The sequence below is a fragment of the Paroedura picta genome, chromosome 14, assembly GCF_049243985.1.
Source record: "Paroedura picta isolate Pp20150507F chromosome 14, Ppicta_v3.0, whole genome shotgun sequence".
Taxonomy (NCBI): Eukaryota; Metazoa; Chordata; class Lepidosauria; order Squamata; family Gekkonidae; genus Paroedura; species Paroedura picta.
Genome location: NC_135382.1, coordinates 13729171 through 13755397, shown reverse-complemented (window position 1 = coordinate 13755397; position 26227 = coordinate 13729171). Strand labels below are relative to the sequence as shown.

At 44.5% G+C, this 26227-nt stretch overlaps 1 protein-coding gene across 5 annotated transcripts in view; it reads right to left on the bottom strand.

Annotated features, from left to right (window-relative positions):
• PCDH1 (protocadherin 1) overlaps positions 1-26227 on the bottom strand; it is a 119618-nt gene that overhangs the window by 37303 nt on the left and 56088 nt on the right. For all 5 annotated transcript variants that reach the window (XR_013226468.1, XM_077309574.1, XM_077309572.1 and 2 more), the window contains exon 4: positions 985-1204. Coding sequence is in view for 4 of the 5 variants with exons in the window: in XM_077309574.1 (XP_077165689.1) it covers positions 985-1204 (220 nt within the window). In the remaining variant the exon portion in view is untranslated. The remainder of the gene's footprint in view (positions 1-984; positions 1205-26227) is intronic.

The window sequence follows — 26227 nt, the reverse complement described above, 5'->3', positions numbered from 1 at the left end:
CTGGCTGGGGAGTAGAAATCTATGGGGCTGCCGGCTGCCCAGGCTCTTTCCCCACAGCACCATACTCCTCTCCCCTCTCTTCCTTTCTTGCCAAGGCCCCGTTTCTACCTTCAGCTGGTGTGCAGAGGCCTTCAGCATCAATTAGAGCCCTGCATTTTCCCAGAGATTGGCCTGCTGACTTCCTCCTCTATTCTGCTTGGTAGATATTCAGAGAGAGAGAGTGGGCATATTTCCAGGCAGCCAGGCAACTGCCAACCCCCAGCTTGCATACAGCTCCTGAGCGGTCAACTAGCCAGCGCTGGGGAACCCTCCAATCAGGAGCGTGAGTTACTATTTGAATATTTCTTCTCCTTGCCTAATTTCCTGTCCAGATTGTTGTTCTGGGGCTATCCCGATGCATCAGCGATTCCCTATCCTTCCGTGTTTGATTTCGGCTTTTTTTCATGCCGAGGTGCCAATGCAGACCGTTACATTTTTTTTCAAACTGCACCTTCTTTGCTTTTCACGGGTTACCGCTGCATGCCAGCCGCACCTACAGGCATTGATTAATTTGGCGCAAAAAGGAATCTTGATGCAACTGTGGGAGACTTCCTTTTTGCACTGCGACGTGATCAATGTGCATGTGGCTGACGGTGCGTGTTGGTCAAAGGGGTCCCGATCCGAAAGGTCTGGCAGGTGGTGCACACTCCGACTCTCGTGTTCTTTTTAGGCAGACAGAGCTTAGTGCGGGGCTAAATGAATCTACGGAAATGGACAACCAGCTGTTGCTCCTGGGAACTCAAATGTGAACGTGGACCGTGAGGGACCTGCCCTTCTGCCTCCCCTCTCTGCACCTTGTCCTTCTCCTTTCTTCCCCTCAGCCACAACTTCCTCCACTGCTTGCCTCCCACCACTCCCTGTTCCTATTCTCCGATCTGGAAGGTGCCCAATGAGCCCTCCATGCGCTCACACGGAGGAGCTCAGTTAGCGAAGCGAGTCTCTTACCGTTCTCGGGGTGCTCCATCTCCCCAATGCTGCCGTCGGGCGTGGTGCGCTCATAGTGGTCCTCGGGCAGGGCCAGGGGTCCGATGCGGGGCCCCGATGAGGATTTGCTGCTCGGTGTTTCCGACTCCTCGAGGCCGCTGTCGTAGTAACTGTGTTGGGATGGGTCCTGCAGGTCCTGAGCCTGATTGGCTGCGGAGAACGTCACTCGACGATGAGGTAACTGCGCAAGAAACAGGACAGGGGGACGGCGTCACCAACAGGTATTGAACGTGGAAGCTGCAAACATCTGTGGCACTGCCGAATATCGAAAGCGGAACAGTGAAGCACTTTTTCAGGCTGGGATATTCAAAATCCACTGTATTCAAATAGCAAATGATGATTGGTTAAGAAAACATAATAGCCCACAAAGTACAACCACTGGTGTAGTCAACTGATAGTTGACATTAATCTTTAAACGAAAAGGAAGAAGGTTCATTCTGCACACATTGTTTAATGGACTTCCAGTGCACTTTAGAAGTAGATTTTCCTGTTCTGCACAACTGCCAAAGCACACTGAAAGTGCATTATCCTATGTGTGCGGTAGGGTTGGGTGTTTTGGCATCCGAAGTGGCCGTTCCTGCCCGAAGCAGCCCGCTGGCTACTTCGGGCAGAAATGGCCACTTCGGATGCCAAAGCACCCAGACCTAGTGTGTGGGATGGGTCCAGCTGCAAAAGCACACTGAATTTGCATTATTCTACATGTGCGAAATGAGCTCAGGATTCACACTTCTGGTCTTGCCCAAGAATTATGTTGCTGGTGGATCCATGTACCTTTCTCTGATCAGGAGACGACAGACCGGTCCTGAGCTATGGCTCAAAGAAGCCCAATCTTATCAGATCTAGGAAACTAAGCAGTCTTGGCACCTGCTAGCACTTGGACAGGTGACCTCCAAGGAGTACCAGGGTTGTGATGTGAGATCAGGCAATGGCAAATTACCTCCAAATGTCTAGTGCCTGCCTGACAATCTTAGGATCTCCTGGCATGACATACATGCCATATGATAAATATATAAAAATCCAGGATACAGGAAAGGGGGCTATTTTAGCAGTAGCAGATGGCTGCATAGCCTCCGAGTCTGGGAAATGCTTGCTGAAACTTGCTTCCTTACCAGGCTTTTTTCTCACCATTGTTTTGGGAAAGGTGGGGACGCAGGGGAAACCAGGAACTGGGCATCTATGGCCATTTTGAACACGATAAGGCAGCAAACCCAGGTTTGCCATCACGAAAGCCATGGGCAACTCCCAAGGGAATCACAGCCAGCTCTACAATCAATGTAGTGATATGATGGAGATGTTTTCAAAAACCCGTTTGTCAAGTCCCCTCCCAGAACTGGCTCCATCTCTGGCCATTCGACTTGGCTGCATCAGAGGGGCAGGCAGAAAAGAAGAAGTTGGTTCTTATATGCCACTTTTCTGTACCCGAATGAGTCTCAAAGCGGCTTACAGTCGCCTTCCCTTTCCTCTCCCCACAACAGACACCCTGTGAGGTGGGTGAGGCTGAGAGAGCCCTGAGATCACTGCTCTGTCAGAACAGCTTTATCAGTGATGTGGCAATACCAAGGTCACCCAGCTGGCTGCATGTGGGGGAGGACCTTGCCAGATTAGTTGTGTGTATTGCCAGATTAGACGTCTGTGCTCCTAACCACTACACTAAGCTGGCTGTAAATATATCAAATAATGCACACACTGTACACCAGGGGTGGCCAAACTGTGGCTCCCCAGATGGCCGTGGACTACAATTACCATGAGCCCCTGCCATCATTGTGCAACATGTTGTACATCGTGTGTCCCATGGGGATGTGCTCAGGTAGAATTTGCATACATAAGACAATTTGCAAACCGCACGTGGAAGACACTGCAGCAGCAAGAAGGGTCAGTGAATTTACCTGACGATTAATGAGGTTACTCATCAGTAAATGTGCACTGTTTCATATCTACAGTAAAAGACCCATCAAACCTGTCAGGACCAATCTGAAATAGGGGTTAAGAGTATTAGACTAGCGTCTGGAAGACCCAGGTTTGAATCCTAACTCTGCTACTGCAGTCTCACCTACCTCACAGGGCTGTTGCAAGGATAAAAGGGAGGAGTGAAGAATAACTTTTGTTATGAATGCCACATAACCGTGTGTGCGGTATTTTGCCTCCAAGATATCCAGATCTGCCTCAAAAACTTAGTAGAAAGTTTCTCTTCTCCACATGCCAGAGCGTTTACATGCGGGCCGATACAGATGCATAGAATAGTTTCTCCTGGCTACATCTCTCCCCTTGCAGAAGACAAAACATCACCATGATCAGACTGCAAGCACAACTTTCTGTGTTCACCTCAGGTCTTTTTAAGCATAAATCTGGCCAAGAAACATTGAAAACCACGCGGCCAATGACGAAATCTCATCCAAAAGGCATTGGGGAGATGAGTGTGTGTAACCCAGTCTTCAGAGATCATTTAGCTTAAAGATGCAAATGTCCTTGTGAGTCACCCCATTAACATATATATGACCTCCCCACACTGCTCCAGGTGGTATAAAAGTGTGCTTACTAGGCACTGTGCAAATTCCAATACACACAATTTCCACCTGCCACCCCGAAGTGAAATACTGTGAAATACTTTGGCGCTGATCTCTGACTTGCTCTATGATAGCTCTCCAGATGTTGTCACAGCCCCACATCGGAGGAGAGGACGATCCCTCCTCCCTCCTTCCCCTGCGCGTGCCTGAGGCAAATAATGGCTGGCTATTAAGAGCAGCCAAAATCTGTGCCCCCTGAAGGAGCCGGGGTCAGCAGTAAGCGCCATCGCTGATCACAACAATTAGCCCTTCCCATTAAACACACAACGGCTCCTCCCGATAGCCCTCTTTGGGGCTTCAGCCTGCATGACAATCAGCATTTTATACGGCACATTTAGGCTCAGAATGACAAGGTCTTGACTCCATCTCAACTGGGCTTGGATATTTTATCACTGAGATAAGGAAATAGAATGAGTGTTGGTTCAGGGTGCCCCAGTAACTGGACAGGGGAATGTGTCTATCAGATGCAGGAAGATTATTTATGTCAAAAAACACCCCTCCCCCCCAAAAAAAACTGATTTATCTCAGAATCCTCCTCATAAAACCAGAGGCACCTACCATTTCCTATGGAGCATCCACTTCATAGCTAGCACTTGCCTCTTTTTAATCTCAGAGAACTCCCTCGGACCGTGAAAGTTCAAAGAGACCCTGTTGTACCACACGGCCTGTCCCCCGGCCAAAGCCCACACTTCTCATTATCTCTCGGAAGCATCTGACCTCCCCTCCCGTCTCCGCCAGAACATTCATAACCCCCGCCGTCGCTTTCTCCACTGCAGCATCTCCTCGTAAATGAGGCCGTTTCTCGGCTCAAAGCGTTCCCAAACTCCATCTCACCTCGCAGCGACAACGCTTCAGAGAGTTCCCAAAACAAACCCTACGGCCCAACCCAAAGAAAACACACCAGTATGTTCTTAAGATGCTGCCAGCAACTCAGTACTTGATATTCCGGAGGCAAGAAATGTGTAGTTTAGGCCAGTGGTCCCCAACCCCCGGTCCGGAGACCAGTTCTGGTCTGTAGATCAGTCAATACTGGGCTGCAGCTCCTCCTTGTCCTCCTCCCCGGCTACTGCCTTGGGGGTTGCCCTGCCACTCTGCCGCTGGCTCACCTTTGGTGTTCTCCAGCAGCTGCCATGGCTGGGGCTCCCGCCATGGCTGGCAGCACCCCCCAGCAGGTAGCAGGAAGTCAGGGGCACCGGCAGGAAAGCGAGTGGAGCAGGGGCTCAGGTGGCGGCGAAGTCACTTGGCAAAAGACTATCCTCCCCCCGGGCCTCAGTAAAATTTTCAAGCATTGACCGGTCCCCGGTGATAAAAAGGTTGGGGACCACTGGTTTAGGGGGCTTATAAAATTTGTGCATCAAAAAATATGGACACTGGAAGCAAACGTCAACACTGTGTAAACCACATACATGGTTTATAGCAGGGGTAGTCAAACTGTGGCTTCCAGATGCCCATGGACTACAATTCCCATGAGCCCCTGCCAGCGAATGCTGGCAGGGGCTCATGGGAATTGTAGTACATGGTTTATAGCTCATGGGAATTGTAGTACATGGTTTATATACATGGTTTATAGCAGGGGTAGTCAAACTGTGGCCTCCAGATGCCCATGGACTACAATTCCCATGAGCCCCTGCCAGCGAATTCTGGCAGGGGCTCATGGGAATTGTAGTACATGGTTTATAGCTCATGTGAATTGTAGTACATGGTTTATATACATGGTTTATAGCAGGGGTAGTCAAACTGTGGCCTCCAGATGCCCATGGATTACAATTCCCACGAACCCCTGCCAGCGAATTCTGGCAGGAGCTCATGGGAATTGTAGTACATGGTTTATATACATGGTTTATAGCAGGGGTAGTCAAACTGTGGCCTCCAGATGCCCATGGACTACAATTCCCATGAGCCCCTGCCAGCATTCGGAGGGCCGCAGTTTGACTACCCCTGGTTTATAGAGTCTTTCAGAATACGTTTCCTTAAAGCCGTCTCCCGGTGCCACCGTGCCCTTTGGTCTTCTGCTCCCAACCTCTTCTCCCACCGTTTGGGACAATACTGAGGTGGTCATAAGCTAGCTAGGATTTTACAGGCTAAACTCCATTCGGACCACCAGCCTCTTGCAAAGTGCATCTTGAGCTACGGGAAGCAATCATCTCCGCGTTTAATCAAAAGTAAAATCAGCAAAGCCACCGTTTCAGCTGAAAGGCAGAGTACAGATGTTCAAGCAAATGTTAACACTTGGCTTGCGGACTTGCTCTGCTTGTAAATGCTAAACATTTAATTAAACCATTTTAAACATTCTGCTGCAAAGGTCAGGCCTGTGCATATTTACTTATAAATGTTCCCATTTCCTATTTGCTCTTGCCGACTGCTGCTTTGCCTCGTAATGGCAAAAAGCAGCCCCGGGTTGCGTCCCTCGCTACAGCCTCTGCGAATCTGCCTTATCCTGCACCTGCCAGACGGGTTCGTGGGAAGCGCCACCAAATCACAGCCGACTTACGACAGCCCTGCAGGCGTTTCGAGGCCAGGGAAGAACAGGGGTGGTTTGCTGTTGCCTGTCTCTGTGTAGCCAGCCTGGACTTCCCTGGTGGTCTCCCTTCCGGATACTCGCTTACTTCCAAGAAAATGGGCCAGGCAGAGCAATAACTTATGACTGGGGGTCTCTCTACCTCTACACGCTTCTCCAACCCCACACTGCCCAGCCCCAGCTGCAGAGGGAAAGAACAAGAGCTGAAAATGATGGGGACGTCTGGCTGCAGGGTGGACATCGCTGCTTCGCATACAGTGGCAATCCCTTGCATAGCCTTATTGCCGCTGTAAATGCCGAGGCATTCGAAGTGACCACGCAGCATCCACATGGCAATTTTCCTTGCTCTGCCTGAGCCCTCCTTGTTGATGAATCCCAACTGCCTGACCAGAGGGCTTTTGAGGGAGATTTGTTGTTTTTAGAAAACAGCACTTGACGTGGCCCTATCATGTCGCCGGCTCTGAGCTGGGAAATACCTGGAGACTTTAGGGGAAGAGCCGGGAGTGGGTGGGATTTGGGGCAGGGAAGGACCTCAGTTGAGTGTAATGTGATGGAGTCCACCCTCCAAAGCAGCCATTTTCTCTTTAGAAGATCTCTGAAGAAGAAGAAGAAGAAGAAGAAGAAGAAGAAGAAGAAGAAGAAGAAGAAGAAGAAGAAGAAGAAGAAGAAGAAGAAGAAGAAGTTGGTTCTTATATGCCGCTTTTCTCTACCTGAAGGGGTGGGTGAGGCTGAGAGAGCCCTGATATCACTGGAGGTGAGCTACAGTTCCTCCACAGATCCCACCTGGGGACTAGCATCCCTACATCAAGATCGCTCTAAAAAGAGCTCTGAATGGCCAATGGTGGTCCTGGAGAGGATGGGAAGGGGAGGGTCCCTGGGTGGGCATGTCCACAGCTATGCTTCCCAACCATATTCTGCACCATCGTGCCACTTTTTGGGTTTCTTGAAGCCTGGAGATTGTTTTAGGGGTTTCTCAACGGTAAAAAAAGTTAAGAAAGGCTGCTACTGATGCACTCTTGGCTGGCAATAAATGTAATATGCAGGGCAGTAAAACAAATTAATCACTTACATGGCTCAGATGGAGACTTAATTTACAATATCTACATTTTTTGGACCCTGAAAGGCTTTGGACATATCTTACCCTCTTTTTAAGAAAAATCCCCCCCTTTTTTTTAATGAAATTAATTAAATTACTGATGACTTCTATGAGGGGAGGAAGAGGCAAAATGCAACTTCACTGCAGCTTTACATATTTAAAATATACATTGCAGTTTAAGGTGTGGAAAGCTGTCCACATTTATCATTATTTTTAATTAATTTGATTTATTTACCACCACTTGTGGACCCGCTGACTTGTGGTGGTTTACCATGCTAAAACAATACAGTACAATAAAACATTACTTAAAAAAATTGCAATAATCCATTATAGCAGCCAAGAACTGTACCTACCCCCAACAAAACCCCGCCTGCCGGACCCCATGCCTCCAGGAAGATGGTAGTCACATGTAGGTGTCTGATATTAGCTCATAATCTTCTCATAAACCCTGTAAGGTAGGGCATCTTGCTTTTCATCTCCTTCCCCTTATTTTCATCTCTGGTGTTTGCCCAATAATTTGTGAATGCACATGGTAGATCACTGCTATAAGCCCATTGTCCTGGGGTGAGAGATGGGAAGTTTAAACAGGCTGGCAGTTCCCGGCCCAAGAGAGGTACGCCTGGCCTCGACATGGGCCTGGGCCTTTTCAGTTCTGGTAGAATTAGCTCCCGACCTGGTAGAATGAGCTCCCAGAAGAGCAAAGGGCTCTGTCAGAGCTCTTGCAGTTCTGTAGGGCCTGTAAAACGGAGCTCTTCCACCAGGCTTTGGGTTGAGGTTGGGTGGTGGAATATTGACTGGGTCCCTCCTCTGAACACCCTCCATATAGTGGGTGGCATGGTGGGTGCTGTCCAATGAGCTGCAGGATGGGAGAGGGGAGAGTGGAGTGGATCAGGGTTGTACTGGGATTATTTTAGAAGAAGAAGAAGAAGAAGAAGAAGAAGAAGAAGAAGAAGAAGAAGAACAACAACAACAACAACAACAACAACAACAACAGCAACAACAACAACAACAGCAACAACAACAACAAAAGGTGGTTCTTATATGCCGCTTTTAGGAGTCTCAAAGCAGCTTACAATAGCCTTCCTTTTCCTCTTCCCACCACAGACACCTTGTGAGGGAGGTGAGGCTGAGAGTGTCCTGATATGACTGCTTGGTCAGAATAGCTTCATCAGTTCTGTGGCAAGCCCAAGGTCACTCAGCTGGCTGCATGTGGGGGAGTGCCAAATCAAACCCGGCTTGCCAGATTAGAAGTCCACACTCCTAACCACTACACCAAGCTGGCTCTCATGTTATGATTTCATCTTGATGTTAAATGCCTCAAGCCAGCTGGCTGGGAATAGTGGTCAACAAATTCAATTATAAGTATAAAATAAATAAAAATCCATGTGAAGACAGGACAGGCTCTGGAATCCTCCCAGAATTATAGCTGATCTCCAGAGATCAATTTCCCTGAAGCTAATAGCTGCTTTGGGTGATGAATTCTGTGGCATTATGGTAGATAGATAGATAGATAGATAGATAGATAGATAGATAGATAGATAGATAGATAGATAGATAGATAGATAGATAGATAGATAGATAGATAGATAGATAGATAGATAGATAGATAGATAGATAGATAGATAGATAGATAATTATTCCCCAAACCCCAACCTACCCAGGTTCTACCCTGAAATCTCCAGGAATTTCCCATCTCAGTTGGCAACCCTGATAGGGGGAAAAGGTGAGAGACTGGCTTAAGAATCCCCCAGAATGTAACTTCGTTAGCAGAGATGGCTAATCTAATGGCCTTATGACTAGAGACAGTGAACTAAGCCAGCGACTGTAGCTCATGGTCAGTGATTTTATTTAAAATATTTATTATATTTATATCCTGGCTTATCTCCTCAGCCTCGGCATATAAGAATGCAACACCACAGAACAAGGAGCATCACCGTTTAAAATGCTCTTCTATGCTTAAAAGAATCTTACAAGAAGAAAGCCAGTGTGGCAAGGACAGAAAGCATCTTGGTCCTGATATGCTTAAAAAGCAACATGAAAACGTTTTAAAGTGCTTTTAGAAACCACTGATAAAAATGCAACGTTCAAATGTGCAGATGACAGATTTGAAAATGCACATAAATATAAGACACCCATACTTATTTACTTTACCGTGTTTAAATTCCTGCCTTTCTGCCCGCACAAGGGCCACCAAGAAGGCTAACAAATTAAAATGTAAATTAAAAACACACAAAAATAATTAAAAACAGCAACACACCATTTTTACAGTCCTAAGGAGTGCATGCTAAGGTGACACTCTGAAGACTGCAGATGGTGTTGTGTGGGAATATCACTGGAAGATGCAGTTCTGTAAGCAGGGATGCCAGTCCCCAGGTAGAACCTGGGGATCTCCTGGAATTATAGCTCATCTCCAGGCAACAGTTCCCCTGGGGAAAATGGCAGCTTTGGAGGGTGGGCTCCATTGCATTATATCCTGCAGTTAGGGATGCCAACCTCCAGGGGGGACCTTGGAATCCACTGGAATTACAGCTTATCTCCAGGCAACAGAGATCAGTTTCCCCGGACAAAATGGCTGCTTTGGAGAGCAGACTCCATAGCCTTCTACTCCATTGAGGTCCCTCGCCTCCCCAAACCCCACCTACTCCCGGATCCACACCCAAATGTTTCCTGACAACCTTATCAGTAAGCAGGATGGCCCTAAGCCACAGTAGTTGAGAGTTTCTTGCATTCTGCAGGGGGTTGGACCACATGACCCTGGAGGTCCCTTCCAACTCTGTGAAATGGTTCCTCTCTCTCTCTCTCTCTCATACACACACACACACACAGAGCAACACAGTGGCACATCACTCGTATTGATAGTGGAGGAGGGAGAGGAATGGGATTCTTTCTTTTTGCCGCCATGCTAGTATTTTTAATGTCTTTTAATGGGGATTTTAATGGTATTGAGACTATTGTGACCTGCCTTGAGCCTAAAGGAAGAGGCGGGAAATAAATCCTATTATTATTATTATTATTATTATTATTATTATTATTATTATTATTATTATTATTATTATTATTATTATCATCATTATCATTATCATTATCATCATTAACAACAACAACAACAACAACAAATGTTAATACCACAAATGTTAAAACACAGCAAAAGGTAGAGCACGGCAATATTCTTGCTTTTTTATATGATCATAAAAGAATAAAGAAATTTGAGGTAAATGTTGAGGGGGTGCAAATAAATTTCTTAGAGCCTTGGGACTGATGTTTGCCGGTGCAAAACAGTAAACTAAACTCAGTTGTTTTTCATCAGAATGTTCTGGAATTTGGCAAGGCTCTCCCACACATTAGGGAGATCTCAATTCCATGAGTCACACTGATAGGCCTGGATTTTATGAAGAGGAGACTATTCAGGCTTCATAATGGCAGAATTATAATCACAAAGGCAGCTGTTACACCCAGCCCTGTGAAAGCAATTAAATCTGGCAGAAATGGACATTGGGGATGGGTGGGAGTATGTCCTGCTGGCCCTGATCACCATGTGCTGAGTAACTTCTGCACAGGAGCCTCACCAGGCATACCTCAAAGTGCACAGGCTCTTACCTCATGAGAAAATAGAGACCACTTGTGGAAGCTATAGTCTCTTTGTGGGACCAGCAAGCATAATTCTGTTTCCCCCATCACAAGTACATTTCTATCCAGTTGGACCATCAACCCAGGGCTACAGAGAGAGCCATCTCAATCACCATTTCACTTCCTAGACCTAAGTTGTCCTTTGATGCACATTTTATCTACTCAGCCCTCCAGCAGCCAATCCAGATGAAGAAACACACCACAGTGACAATGTCTGAAAAGCCTAAGGGCCACATGAACACATGAAGCTGCTGCCTACCGAGTCAGACCTTTGGTCTCTCAAGATTGTCCACTTTGATTGGCAGTGAGTGAGTGCCCAATGTCTCAGAATGGCATTTTCCCATCACTTACTACTAACCCCCTTTTAAACTGGAAATGCCAGGGATTGAACCCAGGATCTTCTCCATGCAAAGCTGGTGTTCTACTAACTGAGCCATGGCCTCACCAGGCACCCCCAGGCAGAAGGAGGTGATCAGGATCACATGTGCTGTGGTCCTCCTGAGAACCTTAGGGGGGAAGGAATAAACATGGAGGCAAATGTGACAGAGCATCTGTTGTTTGTATTTTTGTGCCCAGGAATCTGGAGAAAGAAGTGTGGCGACACAGAGGCTAGAAAGGAAAGAGATCCGAACAAGGATTCCCCACAGTGTTTGGCATAAACAGGAAATAACAAAAAAGGAGAATTTGCCAGCCACTGGTGTGCCTAGCTGCAGATATGCCTTGATTAAGTCACCCAAGGAAGGAAACATGGCAGACCTGTTAGGTCCTGGCCCTGACCTGGTGGAATGAGATCCCAGAAGAACTGAGGGCCATGTAGGAATTTTCATAGTTCCACAGGGCTCGTAAGATGAAGTTCTTCCGCCAGGTCTTTGGTTGAGGGCGGGGCATGGAAGATCTAAGGGCCCTTCCTTACTGAAGAATACTTTGCATTGAAATGGTTGGCATCGCAGGAGTTCTTTTTGCCCTGAGGGGGGGGGGGAGACGAGGCTTGTCTTGTTGTTATTTTTTCCGCCACAAGAGTATGTTTGGGTTTAAAATGTTTAAAATTCTGTAGGTTTTTAAAATCTTTTATCTTTGTAACCCACCACAAGACGATCCTCGATAGATACATAAATAATAAATAAATGAATAAAGCACATTGTAATTATTCATTGGTACAGTTTGAATCAACGAGTGTCATCTGTGCATCCATCAAGTGTGGGTGGCAAAGTGAATACTGCAGCAAATGGAACATACGGATTGGAATCTGTAATCTAGAAAAATCTTGAAATCATATGTGGAATACTGACACCTTGCTCATACATAGGCGCCATTGTTCAATATAATGCTGCAGCAAAAAATCTGGCTAGAAACTCAAGACAGCAAATTAAAATTTCTTATCTTAAAAAAACACTGAAAGTGAGATATGGGAGCATGATATGATCTAACATAAAAACTCAACCTTGGTAAAATATTAATGTTAACAGCTGCAGTTACCCCCATCCAGGATATCTTTAATGATGAGCAGTTTTAAAGGTCTATTGTTATATAATTTTAAAAGTAGAACATAATTAGGGTTAAACAAATCTTCAAATTTATCTGTTAAGTAAATCCTTCCTTATCTTAACCAGCAAACGCAAAATATCTTTTACATATGCAATAGGACTAGTGACCAGGAGTGGAAAAAGTTTTTTTTTCTTTCTTTCATCCTTCTACTTCTGCCCTTCTTTTAAGAAGAGGTACATAGTGAGTATAGACTGTAGATTCAAATTCATTTTTCAGGATTAGCTACAAGATTAATCAGCTAAAGTTTCAATTGATTCATTGGTTAGGGCAATTTAATTAGCAGAGCAAAAAAAAATTAAGGAAATACTTGCTTATCCTTTGAAGCTAGTCTGATTCTTGTGCACTTTTGTAGGAGAACAAAAATGAAAGTATTAAAATGGTATTTCCTTCCAAAAGATGAGTGATAGCTTTCATTTATTAAATTGAAAGTTCTCAAAGAGCCAATTCATTAGTTAAAAATCGATTAGTCAGTAAACAATCTTTAGCCTGAGAACAAGTTGGCAATTATGCATTTGTATATCTATTCTAGCCTATCTTTCTTGTTCTGTTTTATTTTCTATCAGAGGAACTAATAAGGTTCACTAGAAAAAGTATAACCTAGAATTATTTTAATGAAATAATTATTTTTTAAATGAAAATACCAAATCACCCTTTAACAAGGGCAAGAAGGTAAGGTAATTAGATGATCAGTCCACAGTAAATGGCTATAATTACTGAAATATAGCATTTATAATCCACAATATTTTTGTTATGTATCTTACAATTAAATACTTGTTTCATACTGAAAAGGGGGAAATTCTTGAATTACCATTATATGGTTTATATTAGCTTTATGTCTATTTTTAATTAATAAAAAAGAAAATAAATTACCGTTATATGCAAAAGTATACCTAGGTATTGATAAAGGATGTAATTTTCCATTTCCCTAAGTGTAAGTAGCTGAGTTATTTTTCCATGGTTTTGAATAAAAATTGATTTGATTCATGCAGTTTACACCTCAAGATCACAGAGGACATTTATATTCAATCTACTGTCATTACTTGAAAGGAAAATGACTGTGAATATAAGATAATCACCCTTTAAAAAAAGTTATACATGATGACCATGAATTTAAACTATTCCATCCAAAAAAACTATAGCAGTAGAGGCAATGTTTTTATTGAATAGTAATAAATATACAATAAACAATATAGACTATGGGATTGCTTTCACTTTTTACACCTCTTTGCGGTGCACCCCTTGACAAGTAGTTTTAGGTTGTTCTGTTTCAGATGTTTAAAAAGGTCAAGAGACTGTGTTCCTACCCCTAACAGCCAAGCCACTAGACAAAGGCTGAGATAATGGTTCACCAACTCACAGTGCTATCCTAAACAGAATTACATCCTTATAAATCCACTTAAATCAATGGTTTTAGAAAGGTTACGTACCATTAAACTACTTCCCCCCTTAACAATGCTTTCTGTAGGCTATGAAGTAACACTTTCCCACAAATTTGTTATACCACCAATCTCCTCTCTCCCTTTCTAACTGAAAACAGCCTAAAATGCAGTATTTGCCAGATACTGTGTTGTTTTCAATGTCCCTCGTGTATGAATGAGTTAATAAGCTTTCTTCAATAGTGTCCTCATTCATGAATTTCACATCATTTCTACATAGCACCACTCAGCAGGTTGATATACCTGAGTGGAAGATGATTCCCCCCCCCTTTTTTTTTAGAAAGCCAAAAAATATATTTTTTTTAACTAATCTTTCCAAGTACATATGGTACTACAAAAAACATTGAAAGTTCTGGTTCTGCAACTGACAAAATAATATCTACATAGCGAGAATTTTTGTATTGGAACTCTGGCATTCACACTACTGTCATTCTTCTTGAAAAAAATTGCAATGATCTCCATAAATATGACAAATTGTATCGGAGATAAAGACTACCCCTGTCAGATTCCTCTAAACATCCTTTTTATTTGTGAACTAGAGGAAGTTTCACTGTCGTATTGACAAACTGACAAGCAACAAATGACTCCCCAAACTAGAATTTATATTTTAAAAAAATAAAAGAAGAGTTCCCACTCTACCCTATCTAGTACCTTTTTGGCATGAACTAACAACTGCAAGATCAAGACAGATTCCTTTCTACCCTTTGTTTTCTGTAACATTATGAACCAGCCTATTATTTTACAAAGAAATCCTGATGGGCAGAAGTTAATATAATTATCAATCAACTTGTCAATTCAGTTTGCCATAACAGAAGCATGATTTCATTTTTTAATGTCAGACTGTATCAGAATAAAACTTTCCATACCTTAGGAAGTCAAAGAGGGATCAATAAGTACTCAATGTGATCATCTCCACTGAGTGTTTATTGATCCTTCTTTGACTTCCTAAGGTATGAAAAGCTTTATTCAGACATAGTCTGACATTTGTGTGTTTGTGTGTCCTATCCCACAGACCAGGTGAAACAGAGCCTGTACTTCTTGTGGTAGATTTCCTTACATGGGCTCAGGAAGATGGAGATTAGCTAGTTTTGACTCAGAAGGGAGAACAATCTCTACACAAATGCTCAATGAAATGTTTTAAAAGGTCTCCATATAATGTGTGACTTTATTGTGTAATATACAGTAGAAAAGGAAAATGATATGCTAAGTATCTCTGCAAATAATGGGAAAGCGTATTTTTCTAGCAACTTTCTATTAGACTGCTGCCACTCTGCAGAAACCTGGGAATGTAGAACTTTACTTACTTGCTTACTTCCCTCTCCTCCCTACACCCAATATCACGATCAGCAAGAGAAGGCAGCAGGTTTATAATAAATGGTTAAAGTGAAGGCCAAATCAAAACACCAGTTCATTCTAAAAATATTGTGAAGCCATTGTGATCTTTAGAGAGGGAAAGCAGCGTGGTATAGCCCAGGGCCTATTCTGCACACAATAGATAGTGCACTTTCAATGCACTTTAGAAGTAGATTTTCGTGTTCCGCATAGGAAATTCAGCTGCCAAAGCACATTGAAAGTGCATTATCCTATGTGTGCAGAAGGGGCCCGGATCCTGGAAGCTAAGTAGTGTCAGTATTTGGAAGGAGGAAAACCAAGGAAGCATCTGCAGAAACAGGCAATGACAAACCATCTCTGCTTCCCACTGGCCTTGAAAACCCCTTGCTGGGGTCACCATAAGTCAGCTGTGACTTGATGGAGCTTTTCACACACACACACACACGTCCCTTGGTCCATTTAGCCCAGTGCTATCCTACTCCTATAGACAGCAGTGCCTCTCTTCTGTTCTCAAGAAACTGTCTCTCTTTTGCAGGTACTTACAATCTTTTCAGCTAGGGACCATTTGCGGGACCCTGTGGTTCTTCCACAGCATTATGGCTCCTGTCATGTAAATTATTGCAGGGATGAATTTTTCTGGCAAGTGTTATTTCGTTCCTCAGCATTTGACATATATATGCAGAAGTCTAAAGACGCTAGACTGGGAGACGCTTAAATGAAATCTTCTCTTTGCAGAAGGATGAAACTTCAGGGTTTGCGATATAGGGGCAAACATTTTAAAGATAGTGCTGGAAACTTCATCCAGACTGAGTTATTTAGCAAAAAAAATTAGCCACACAGTTCCTTTTGTCTGGAATTTTCAATTTTTTTGCTCAAGGCAAAATGGCAAAAATTTATTATGGAGAGGCTACTAAAGAAAATGTCATCTGTCTCAGCATGCACATGTTAAAGAGCCAGAGAATCTGTCAGGGGTGGAAGAAGTGAACAACTCTCAGAATATCATTTTCAGACTGTTGTCTTACATGACAGCAAGGACAAGGAATCCCCCCCCCCAAGTTTTCCAAAAACACTTGGCCACTGCAGCTGTTATGTTACTTCTCAAAACTGGGAGAAATTCACATAATTATAAGAACTGTCCATGCACCTTCATTGACCCTCACTTGGTTCCCAGAGTCTCCTAGGAGAAAGATGAGTTTATAAAGGTAAAGGTATCCCCTGTGCAAGCACCGGGTCATGTCTGACCCTTGGGGTGACGCCCTCTAGCGTTTTCATGGCAGACTCAATACGGGGTGGTTTGCCAGTGCCTTCCCCAGTCATTACTGTTTACCCCCCAGCAAGCTGGGTACTCATTTTACCGACCTCGGAAGGAGGGAAGGCTGAGTCAACCTTGAGCCGGCTGCTGGGATTGAACTCCCAGCCTCATGGGCAGAGCTTTCAGACTGCATGTCTGCTGCCTTACCACTCTGCGCCACAAGTGGCTCTATACTTTCTTTTAATTTAAAACAAACACTATGACGGTAAATTTAATGAATACATGAGAAACCAGTGCTAACTGCATGTATGGCTAATTGGGCTTTGCTAGAAATTACTTCTTGCTTTCAAGCTCTGGTTAAGCAGGAAACCTGGGCAGCCTTCAACATCAGTGCTCATGCGTCCCTTAACTGTGGGTAACACAGGTCGGAGATGACTGCAGAAAGGGAATGTGCAATCCATCAAGTTCTGTGAAGATGGGTGCAGTGAATGTGTGGTGAGGATGGAACCTGCAGCCTTCCCAACCGCACAACGCTTTGTATGCAGGCTCTGAGCATGTGATGTGAACCGCCAATATTTGCAGCCTTCAGATCATCAGGCGATCCACTGAGTGGTGACACTTCAGTACTTCCAGGATGACACATCTACCTGTGATCCTTTTCAATCTGGCTTCAGACCTAGTTAATGCAGAGAGACAGCATTGGCTGCCCTGATGGATGATCTCCGTTTGTGTATCCTCATTTTATGCCTCTCTTCTATTGTCAGTATGTAACTTTTGGCAGCTTGCCAAATGCTTGACCACTGAATATTACTGAAGCATTCAGAGAAGGAGCATGAAGCAAGACGAAAAGCGTACTGGAGTGGCTTCAATTTTTTTTTCTTTGCTGACTATGTACAGGGTGGTAGGTGGGCGTTTGAATCTGCAAGATGGGATCATTCTGGCAGACTGAAATGCAGTTCTTGTACTATTGCCAAAGCTTTTTAGTATGTATATAAAAGCTTAAGAGTAGAGGGGGAGGAACTGTCTACATTTTTGGAACAGGATGTCGCCAATTAGCTGATGACATATAGCATTTGTCTAGGCCACCCTAGGTTGTTGTCTCTATTCTATGCCAGTGCCTGTCTTCCCTGGTCAGGAGGCTGAGGAAGAACAAGTTGAAGCTGAGTCCAGGCAAGGTGGAGATGATGCTGGCTGGCAAGGCTGTGATTCTGGAAGAGACAGCACTCCTCGTCTTGTATAGGGTGCAGTTATCTTTGGCCGACTGCCTTAAGAGGTTGGAAAGGCTGCGAGTCAGGCTTTCTCTACCAGTTTTGTGAAACCTTGGGGTTTCCTGACGCCCCTGGAAGGGTTTCCCGATTGGTTGGAAGTTAATTAATTTTTAATAATTTTTTAAAATTCGTTAAATGTTTATCGGGTGATATTTATTTGTTTATGTTATGTACTAATTCGTTCCATGTATTCCCCATGTTCTATGTAAACCACCCTGAGCCTTATGGTATAGAAATCAAATAAATAAAAAAAAATTAAAAATGTATTTGATTTGCTGCAACCGGTTATATAAACATTCAAAATTCAGCACACAATAAGAACAAATAAAATCCCCATTAAAACCCCCAACATTACAAAAATCAATTTCAAGATGGCGAAAAATCATATCTATTACATAGCTTCAGAGGCAACAAGGGGGGGGCAGATGTTTGGAACAGATGTAATTGCTCCAATTGGGAGGGGACCCGTAACAGTGGCTCTAGCACTGGCCCCAACCATAAACCTGGTGGAAGAGCTCTGTTTTGCAGGCCCTTCAGAAAGCAGAAAGCTCTCCGAGGGCCCGCAGCTCTTCCAGGACCATATGACCATGTATGGTCATGTTTACCTGCCCACCCCTCCCAAAACAGCCAATGATGGACCTGGAGGAGGTGGGAAGGGGAGGGGCCTCTGGTGAACTTGTACACAGCGATGCTTCCCAACTATATTCTGCACAATCATGCCACTTCTGGGGTTTATTGAAGCCTGAAGAACGTTTCAGGGTTTTCTCAATGGTAAAAAAAAGTTGAAAAAGGCTGTGTTAGGTGCTGCAGTTCTAATCGTGAGACAGAGTAATGCAATGGCTGAAGCTCACCTTACTATCCGTATTTGGGCCCCCACTTTGACTTGGACAACCTGGCCCTGCTGATCTATGCTTTGAGGCTACATTATTGCAGTAGCTTTGAGGCTACATTATTGCAACATGTTCTCCACCAGATTGTCCTTGAGGACAATCATGGAACTTCAGTCAGTGCAAAATGCATCAGCTCCCTGACTATCTGCAATGTTTTTTAAAAAAAATCCTGGTAGTGTTTTTTTTTTTTTAACATTATAACCCAACTTGATTCCTTTTAGAAGAAGAACGTGCCAATGGTTCAGTTCAGTTTATTGTTGCTACAGTCCATGACCAGTACAAAATGTGCTATCACATCACAACCGACTCACGGCAACCTCATCTGCTTTGCACTGATCTCTAACGAATACACTGCTAACGCTGGACCCTTAATCTCTTAATAATTCCAGAGGGGTAGCCATGTTAGTCTATTGTAACACAATAAAACAGAAGTGACACTTTAATGTCAAACAACATTTATTCCAGCTCGACCTGAAGTGAGTCAGAGCTCACTTTGCCAGCTGCATATTGGAAGGAAATCATTTTGTACACATTTATCAGAGAAATTGCAGAGCAGGGAGGGCAGAAGAGCTGGGACAGAGACAGGTTGGTGTGGATCCTGGCATAAATTTCAGGTGAAAGGGTCTGGAACATCATGAATGATGCATAGACGGAAGGACACAGAACTCCAGAGGTTCCCACCTCTCATGGGGGACAGATAAACAAAAGTACAATTAATCAGGATGAACAATAACTAATTGAGGAATTAGGGGACTGAAGCATAAAAAATTAACTAGCATAAGTAAAGGGTTATACTATGATACCAGATGTTTAAAGCAAGCCCATTAACATTTCTAAAAAGTGGAATCTGTTGACCTATTTTTAAAACTGGAGGAGATATAGTATACAATTTCTTGATGGCTTTCATTCAACTGCATCTATCTGTCTGTCTGTCCATCCGTCCGTCCATCCAGCAGAGTTTCCAGCTGCCAAATACTCCACAATGAGACCTCAAAAGGTCAAACTTTCCCCCCCCTCCAAGCTCAAAGCAGTCCTATGAAAAGCTTGTACTTAAGATGTGTTCCCCAATGAGATCACAACTCCTAATAAGTCAACAGAAACATAGCTGAGTGTACTGGAAGCTACAGCAAAGAGGAAAGCCCTGACACAAATTTCAAACCTGCACAGAATCAAGTGATCAGTCATTAAGCTAGAGCTAAGTACATAAAATGGAAGAAATGCATAGTTTATTTTTTCATAAAATTGATATCCCAGCTGGCCCAACCAGCTAAGAGCAGAACACTATAAAACACATCATAAAAACGGCAATTAAAACATTGGGCAGGAGGGAGAGGTCATCAGTGGAACACCAAACAAAACCAAAAGTATTCACCTGATGGCAGAATACAGTGATGGAAGGGGATAGATTAAGAGTCTGGGGGCAGCAAGTTTCACAGAAAGCCTCCTCTCCTCTCCTCCCGTCAATTTTCTCAAGCTTTAAACTGCATCTTCCTTAATTAGATTGCTATTCACCCTCTTTTATTGCACTTTTGTGAGTCAGAGAACCTCTGACCTCTCTTGTCACCTGTTCTTATCACCCAAGCAGTTAAATTCCAAGACACTGAATCACGACTGATTTACGATAACAGGCCTCTCTTTACTCAACTTCCTCCTCTTTCCTCCCCCACGTCTATAATTGGTTGTGTCATAATGAGGAAATTTATTTTCTGTATTTCCATTGGACCTGAAGAAGTGAACCTTGACTCACAAAAGCTTTTACTGGAATAACTGTTGGTTATCATTTAAGGATCCATGAAAATTCTGTTCTGTTTTGCCTCTCTCAGATTGCCCACACCAATCTCAGAAGCTGGAGGCCCCCAAAAGATGACGGTAGTGGTTGAGTAGATCCACAAGCTTCCTTAGACCTCCGAAAATGGGGCACGGTAGTTTACCCACTTGCTCTGTCCATTAGAATGCATACTGCTGCAGCTTGTACTACACTGACTGTGTTAAAATCCCCTCCAACTAACTGTGATATAGTTAAAACACAGTTTGTTGCATAATTAAATTTAAATTTAATATAATATCATATTTCTATCCTGCCATTCCCTAAAGGGCTCAGGGAAAGTCACGGCATACCAGAATACGGACATTTTGAAATTTTACCAAAATAAAATTAAATTAAAAATACCCAAATATTAAACTTTAACTGAAACAATTTCTGTAAAAGAACCTTTCTCAATTTTTTATTCTTGAGAACCTCCTGAAACATTCTTCAAGCTTCAAGAAACTCCAGAAGTGGCACAATCATGCAGAATATGGTTGGGAAATAGAGCTGTAATGCCCACCAAGGGCCCCTCCCCTTCCCACCCCCTCCAGGCACATCATCAGCCATCATCGGCCATTTTGGAAGGGGGAGGTGGGTCAACATGGCTATATGGCCATCTCACCCAATAAATGTTTAACAATATCTGTAAACTGCTCCGTGGGAGCAGTAAGAATAAAAGTGTAAGGCCTATCTGGGAGGAGAAAGGGATGGGGTGAGTCCGGGATAAAAACTTGAAGGGGCCCAATCGGGAACCGTGAAGGGGTCAATCAGGAGCCGAATGTCAGTCCAGGGCTCCCGATTGGTCCCTTGGCCCATCCCAGATGCACCAGCCCTGCTCGGGAGGGGGAGGGTTGGGGCGGGTGGTGGAGGCTTCGGCGTGGCCAAAAGAACAGGCCAGCTGAGTCAGAGATGTGGCGGACCTGCTCCTTTGCCCGGCCCGAAGCCAGGGACTCCGACGGGAGGGGGGTGGGGGAAAGGCTTCAGGGCGGGAGCCCCACAACCGGGAGCGGGGAGGGAGGTGCCCAGGCCAGGGGGGCGGGGGGGCCCTCCCGCAACCAGCCACCGGCCCGCTAGCGCCCGCTGTATTGGGCTAACAGCGGGCCTTAAACCCTAGTATATATTTTATTTTATTTTATTTATCATACTTCTATACCACCCTCCCCGGAGGCTCAGGGTGGTTTACATTATAACAGAGAACCATGCATAAAACATATATAATTAATTAACTCCCACCCATTCAGGAAACCCTTACAGGGCCATCAAAAAACCTCCGGGCTTCACAGAACTCTGGTTGAGAAAGCCTGCTCTAAAATGATTTTTTTTTAAAACCTACTTTGTTGGATGGGACATCCTCATTGTAAAAGAGAAGAGATAGGCTATATGAGAGCATGTATTTCTCAGATGGAAATTATCTGGCTGTAGGCAGGGAGGCAAGCGTACTGATCTTACTGTACTCTAGGACTCAAACACAGGCCTGGCAGAACAGCTCTGTCTTAAAGGCTAGCGTCAGTCTGCCAAACATATATTGTATGTCCCTTAACCCCACTTTGTCAGCTGCAGGCCTCCATTTCCTCGTCCATACCAAATCCACAGGGGTTGTCCCAAGCTCCCTTGCATTGCTGGAATGCTCACTGGGTCGGCAGCATTGCTCTTATCAGCTGACTGCAATAAAAAGGCCGGGAATCCAAGGGGCAGGGGAGACAAGTCCTCACCTCCACACCTGTTGGGCAGTACCTTCAGCCACCTTCTCCCCCCTCCCCATCCTGTCTAGTGATTCCACTGCTTTCCCTAAACATATGCTCTGAAGCAAAATAAGCTATTTGTAGCCTTCAACCTCCCAAGGCTGTTCTCTAAATAATAAAATAACTAGGGGCCAAGCTCGTTGCATTCAGGAAAACAACGGTCCCTAGACATTGGCACATCGGGATGACACTCTGGTTTGAGGGCAAAACTCTATGGTAGAATTTGCTTCAAACCATAGAGCGTCACCCTCACCCGATGACCCTGATGCACAATGTCCTTTCCAGATAGATGTCAGCATGTCGGGTTAAAATGTGGCATACTTCAGGGTTAAGGCAAGTTTGGGAGGAGTTGGGGGGGGGGGCAAAGTGCATCCAGAAAGCAGGAGACCCCTCCCAACCCAGACCAGTGGACCAGCCGAATCTAGGCATAAATCATGGAATTTCTTTCTAATTAAGAGGTTCAACCATCAGACAAGAGATTCAAGGAAGGGAGCCTCAGTTTCATTTTCACTTATTTCCCTATTCAGCCATCAGAACAAGGAGGTGGTGCTGGTGGAGGAAGAGAGATTGGCAGACAGAGCCCAGAATGGTTATCCCCCCAGGGGTCAGGTAGCAGCCAAGCCACCAGGGTTTTGAGCTGAGGGGAGAAGCGTTCTGTGCTTCCTTGGCACTAGAGTTCCTCCTTGCTGCCAGCCTAAGACGCTAAGTTCTTTACGCTAAGTTAGTGGGGCTTCCTGAAAGAACAGACAGAGCCCTAAGGAGATGGGCGTTGGGGAGATGATATTTAAAAAGAAAGAAAGGCTTCGAGAGGCGGAGGAAAAGGAACTCAGCTTGAAAGGTGGCGTAAAATCAGCTGTTTTAAGCTGATTAATAAAACAATCATTTTATTTTGCCCAAGGGTGTCTAAGTCTAAAGCTTATTTATTTGTTCAGAAAATATGCATGCTGCCTCTCCAGAGACCTACTCAAGGCAGATTAATTTACACCTCTGGCTACTGTTTAAAAGCAGATTTTTTGACTCTCTTTTGTAAAGGCTCACAGCAGGTTCATGATGCAGAAGCTATGGGTTATTTTTTTAAATTAATGATAAGCATACAGGCAAACTAATGTTAATTAGGGTTACCAGATGTCCTCTTTTTAAAGAATGTGTCCTCTTTTATTGGTGGGGCTCTTTTAAAACTCCTGATGAAAATTCCCTCTTTGGGGGTTGGAAGGTTAGGCATATTTGTAGTAGTATTTATCACAGCTTAAATAGTAAGGGTGTTTAAACTAAGATTTGTCACTGTGATCCCTTGTTTGAAGTAATCAGTCAAGAAATATGTCTTCTTCCTTGCTTTTCAAAGTTTGGTAACCCTAATTCAGGCTTTCTCAACCAGGGTTTCGTGATGGCCCTGGAAGGGTTTCCTGAATGTGTGGGCATAAATTAATTTAATGTGTGTGTGTGGGGGGGGGGGGTTGATATGACTATATATGGCCAATGGGGCTTGGACAGGGTGGGAAGGGGAGGGGCCCCGATGGGCGTGTCCACAGCTCTGCTTCCCAACCATATTCTGCACCAGGGGTAGTCAAACTGCGGCCCTCCAGATGTCCATGGACTACAATTCCCAGGAGCCCCTGCCAGCATTCGCTGGCAGGGGCTCCTGGGAATTGTAGTCCATTGACATCTGGAGGGCCACAGTTTGACTACCCCTGTTCTGCACAATTGAGCCACTTCTGGGGGTTCTCAAAGCCTGAAAAATGTTTCAGGGGTTTCTCAATGGTAAAAAAGTTGGAAAAGGCTTCCGTAATGTGTGTCCAAACTAAGGGAAAGTAGCCACTGTGGGATTATGATGATATTGTATATAGTTCGATAATGAATTTATGCACTGGAAAACTGCAAGCAATGTTACCAAGAAAATCATGCAAGCACTCAAAATATTAGTCTATCCTGAGAGGAAAACCTCCTCTTATTAGAGGACAGAGGAGGGAAACACAGGAAGGTCTCAAGCAAAGTAACAAAGTAGCTGATAAAATAAACGGCCTAGCTTGATGTTGGAGACCATCCCCATTTCAAACCTGTGCAGAGTTTCGTTGCAAGCGAAGAGTGTGATACTCAGTCCAAACTGTCTGAATTGATCAGCAAAACATTTTTTTAAAGTTCATATCTGAATCACAGACTCAAGCAGTTCTGCTGATCCTGAACCCAAAGTTTAAGGGTTCAAAGGGTTGACAACAGGCCTGGTGAAAAACGCCCTGTCCCTTTAATAGATGCTAAACATGTGGAAATGGGCAGCTGGACATTTTGGTGGCAGGGAGGCAAATGGGGTTGCCAGTCTCCAGGTGGTAGCTGGAGACCTCCCAATATTACAGATGATCTTCAGGTGACAGAGGTCAGTTCCCCTGGAGAAAATGGCTGCTTTGGAGGGTGGACTCCGTGGCCTTGTACCCTGCTGAGGCCCTCCCCTCCCCAGGCTCCACCCTCCCAACCTCCAGGTGCCTCCCAATCCAGAGCTGGCAAGCCTAGCTGACAACCTCAAGTTCAGCTCTGTGCTAAGAATATGTTTACATTCCTCCTTGGTTCCTCCCTGACACCAAGAGCTTGAATTCAATCTGTTTTCCAATTTGTTCCTACTGTATCCGTGAAAGCATTCTTTGTCTTTGAACAAATGCTAAGCGTTATCGAAACAAAGCCTTGTTGGAGCTCTCCCTGCCTGTGACTTCCTCGGCTCTGCTCAGGTTGACCTCTGAGTACTGCCCTTTCTCCCACCCTGGTCCCCTCTCGGAAGTACAACCCTCTCAAGGCTTTTCTTTTCCATTGTGGGGCCATACCCTACGTCTTCCAATTCAGTTCGAGGCAATTCACAGCAACTACCAGAGCAGTAGGATTTAGAAACCCAATCTGTCAAAACCCAGATCTTAAACTCATTTAGGCAGGCGCTATGTCGGACTGGGCCGTACGCTCTGCGGGTGTTTAGAAATAATAACTGATCCGCCAAAGCATTCATGGCACATCCAAGGACAAACACAGCAGGTGGCTTTCTTAGTGTCTTGTCATCCCAGATACAGAACAGACTGGAATATTCCAGGCACCTCCTGCTAAGGGGCTTGAAAGGCTAGAGAGAATGGGAAGGGGTGTCAAGAGGGAGACAAAACAATGGGGAAAATGGATCTGGTATTGGGTTACAACTAGGGATGGGCAATTTGGTTTGGATAAGCTGAAAAGTATCCTGATCAATGCTGATTCAGGAGCTTTTTGGACATATCTGAGCCAAATCGCATATTCTTGTACTTTAAACGGGCTGGAACAGTAGTATCCAAATCATGATTAGGCGATTCAGCCATGATTCAGGCACTTTAAACTCCTCTTCCTCCCTCCTGCACCCTTCTCAGATGCTCGCTGCAACCTAGGAAGGGTCTGGGAGAGAGAGCAGCACCAAAAGCTGATCTGTCATGATCAGCTGCTTGACACACCCTTTAAATGCCTCCCCCAGCCTTCCCAGGCGGATATAGAGACCTGACTTTATGCTGGCTGGGAAAGCAGCACTTTTCGGATTCGGCTGAAGCCACACCAGTGATTGGTGGTTCGGGTGTGCTGAATTCGGCCAAATCAATTCAGGTGGAATTCGAAAAGAAACTAACTTTTTTTTTTCCTGTGCACATGTCTAGTTGCATCAGGAACCACTCTGGACAAGGCAGCTTTGGTTTTGGTCTGTCTTTCCTAGATGGAGAATTGAAAAAGGCACAAGTTTACTCATTTGCTGCCAACAGCCTAGTAGCTTTAAGTCTTTATTGCAATGGAAAAGCTAAACTAGGTAGTATGCATGAGGAGAGGAGAGGAGAGGAGAGGAGAGGAGAGGAGAGGAGAGGAGAGGAGAGGAGAGGAGAGGAGAGGAGAGGAGAGGAGAGGAGAGGAGAGGAGAGGAGAGGAGACAGCTTAGAACTTCATAGCATGATATAGCAACCAAAGACATCCTGACTTTCTACAGGCATTTTAAAAAATCATCCATAGATTCTAGGGCTGCAAATCCTTTGAGGGACCAGAAGAAAGGAGCCTTTCATGGCTTTTTATTTTTGTGGTTTGCCCACTGAAAAGTACTTCCATCCCCCAGCCGTTTTCACCCCTGGTGGGGAAAAGCTATGGATTTTTGT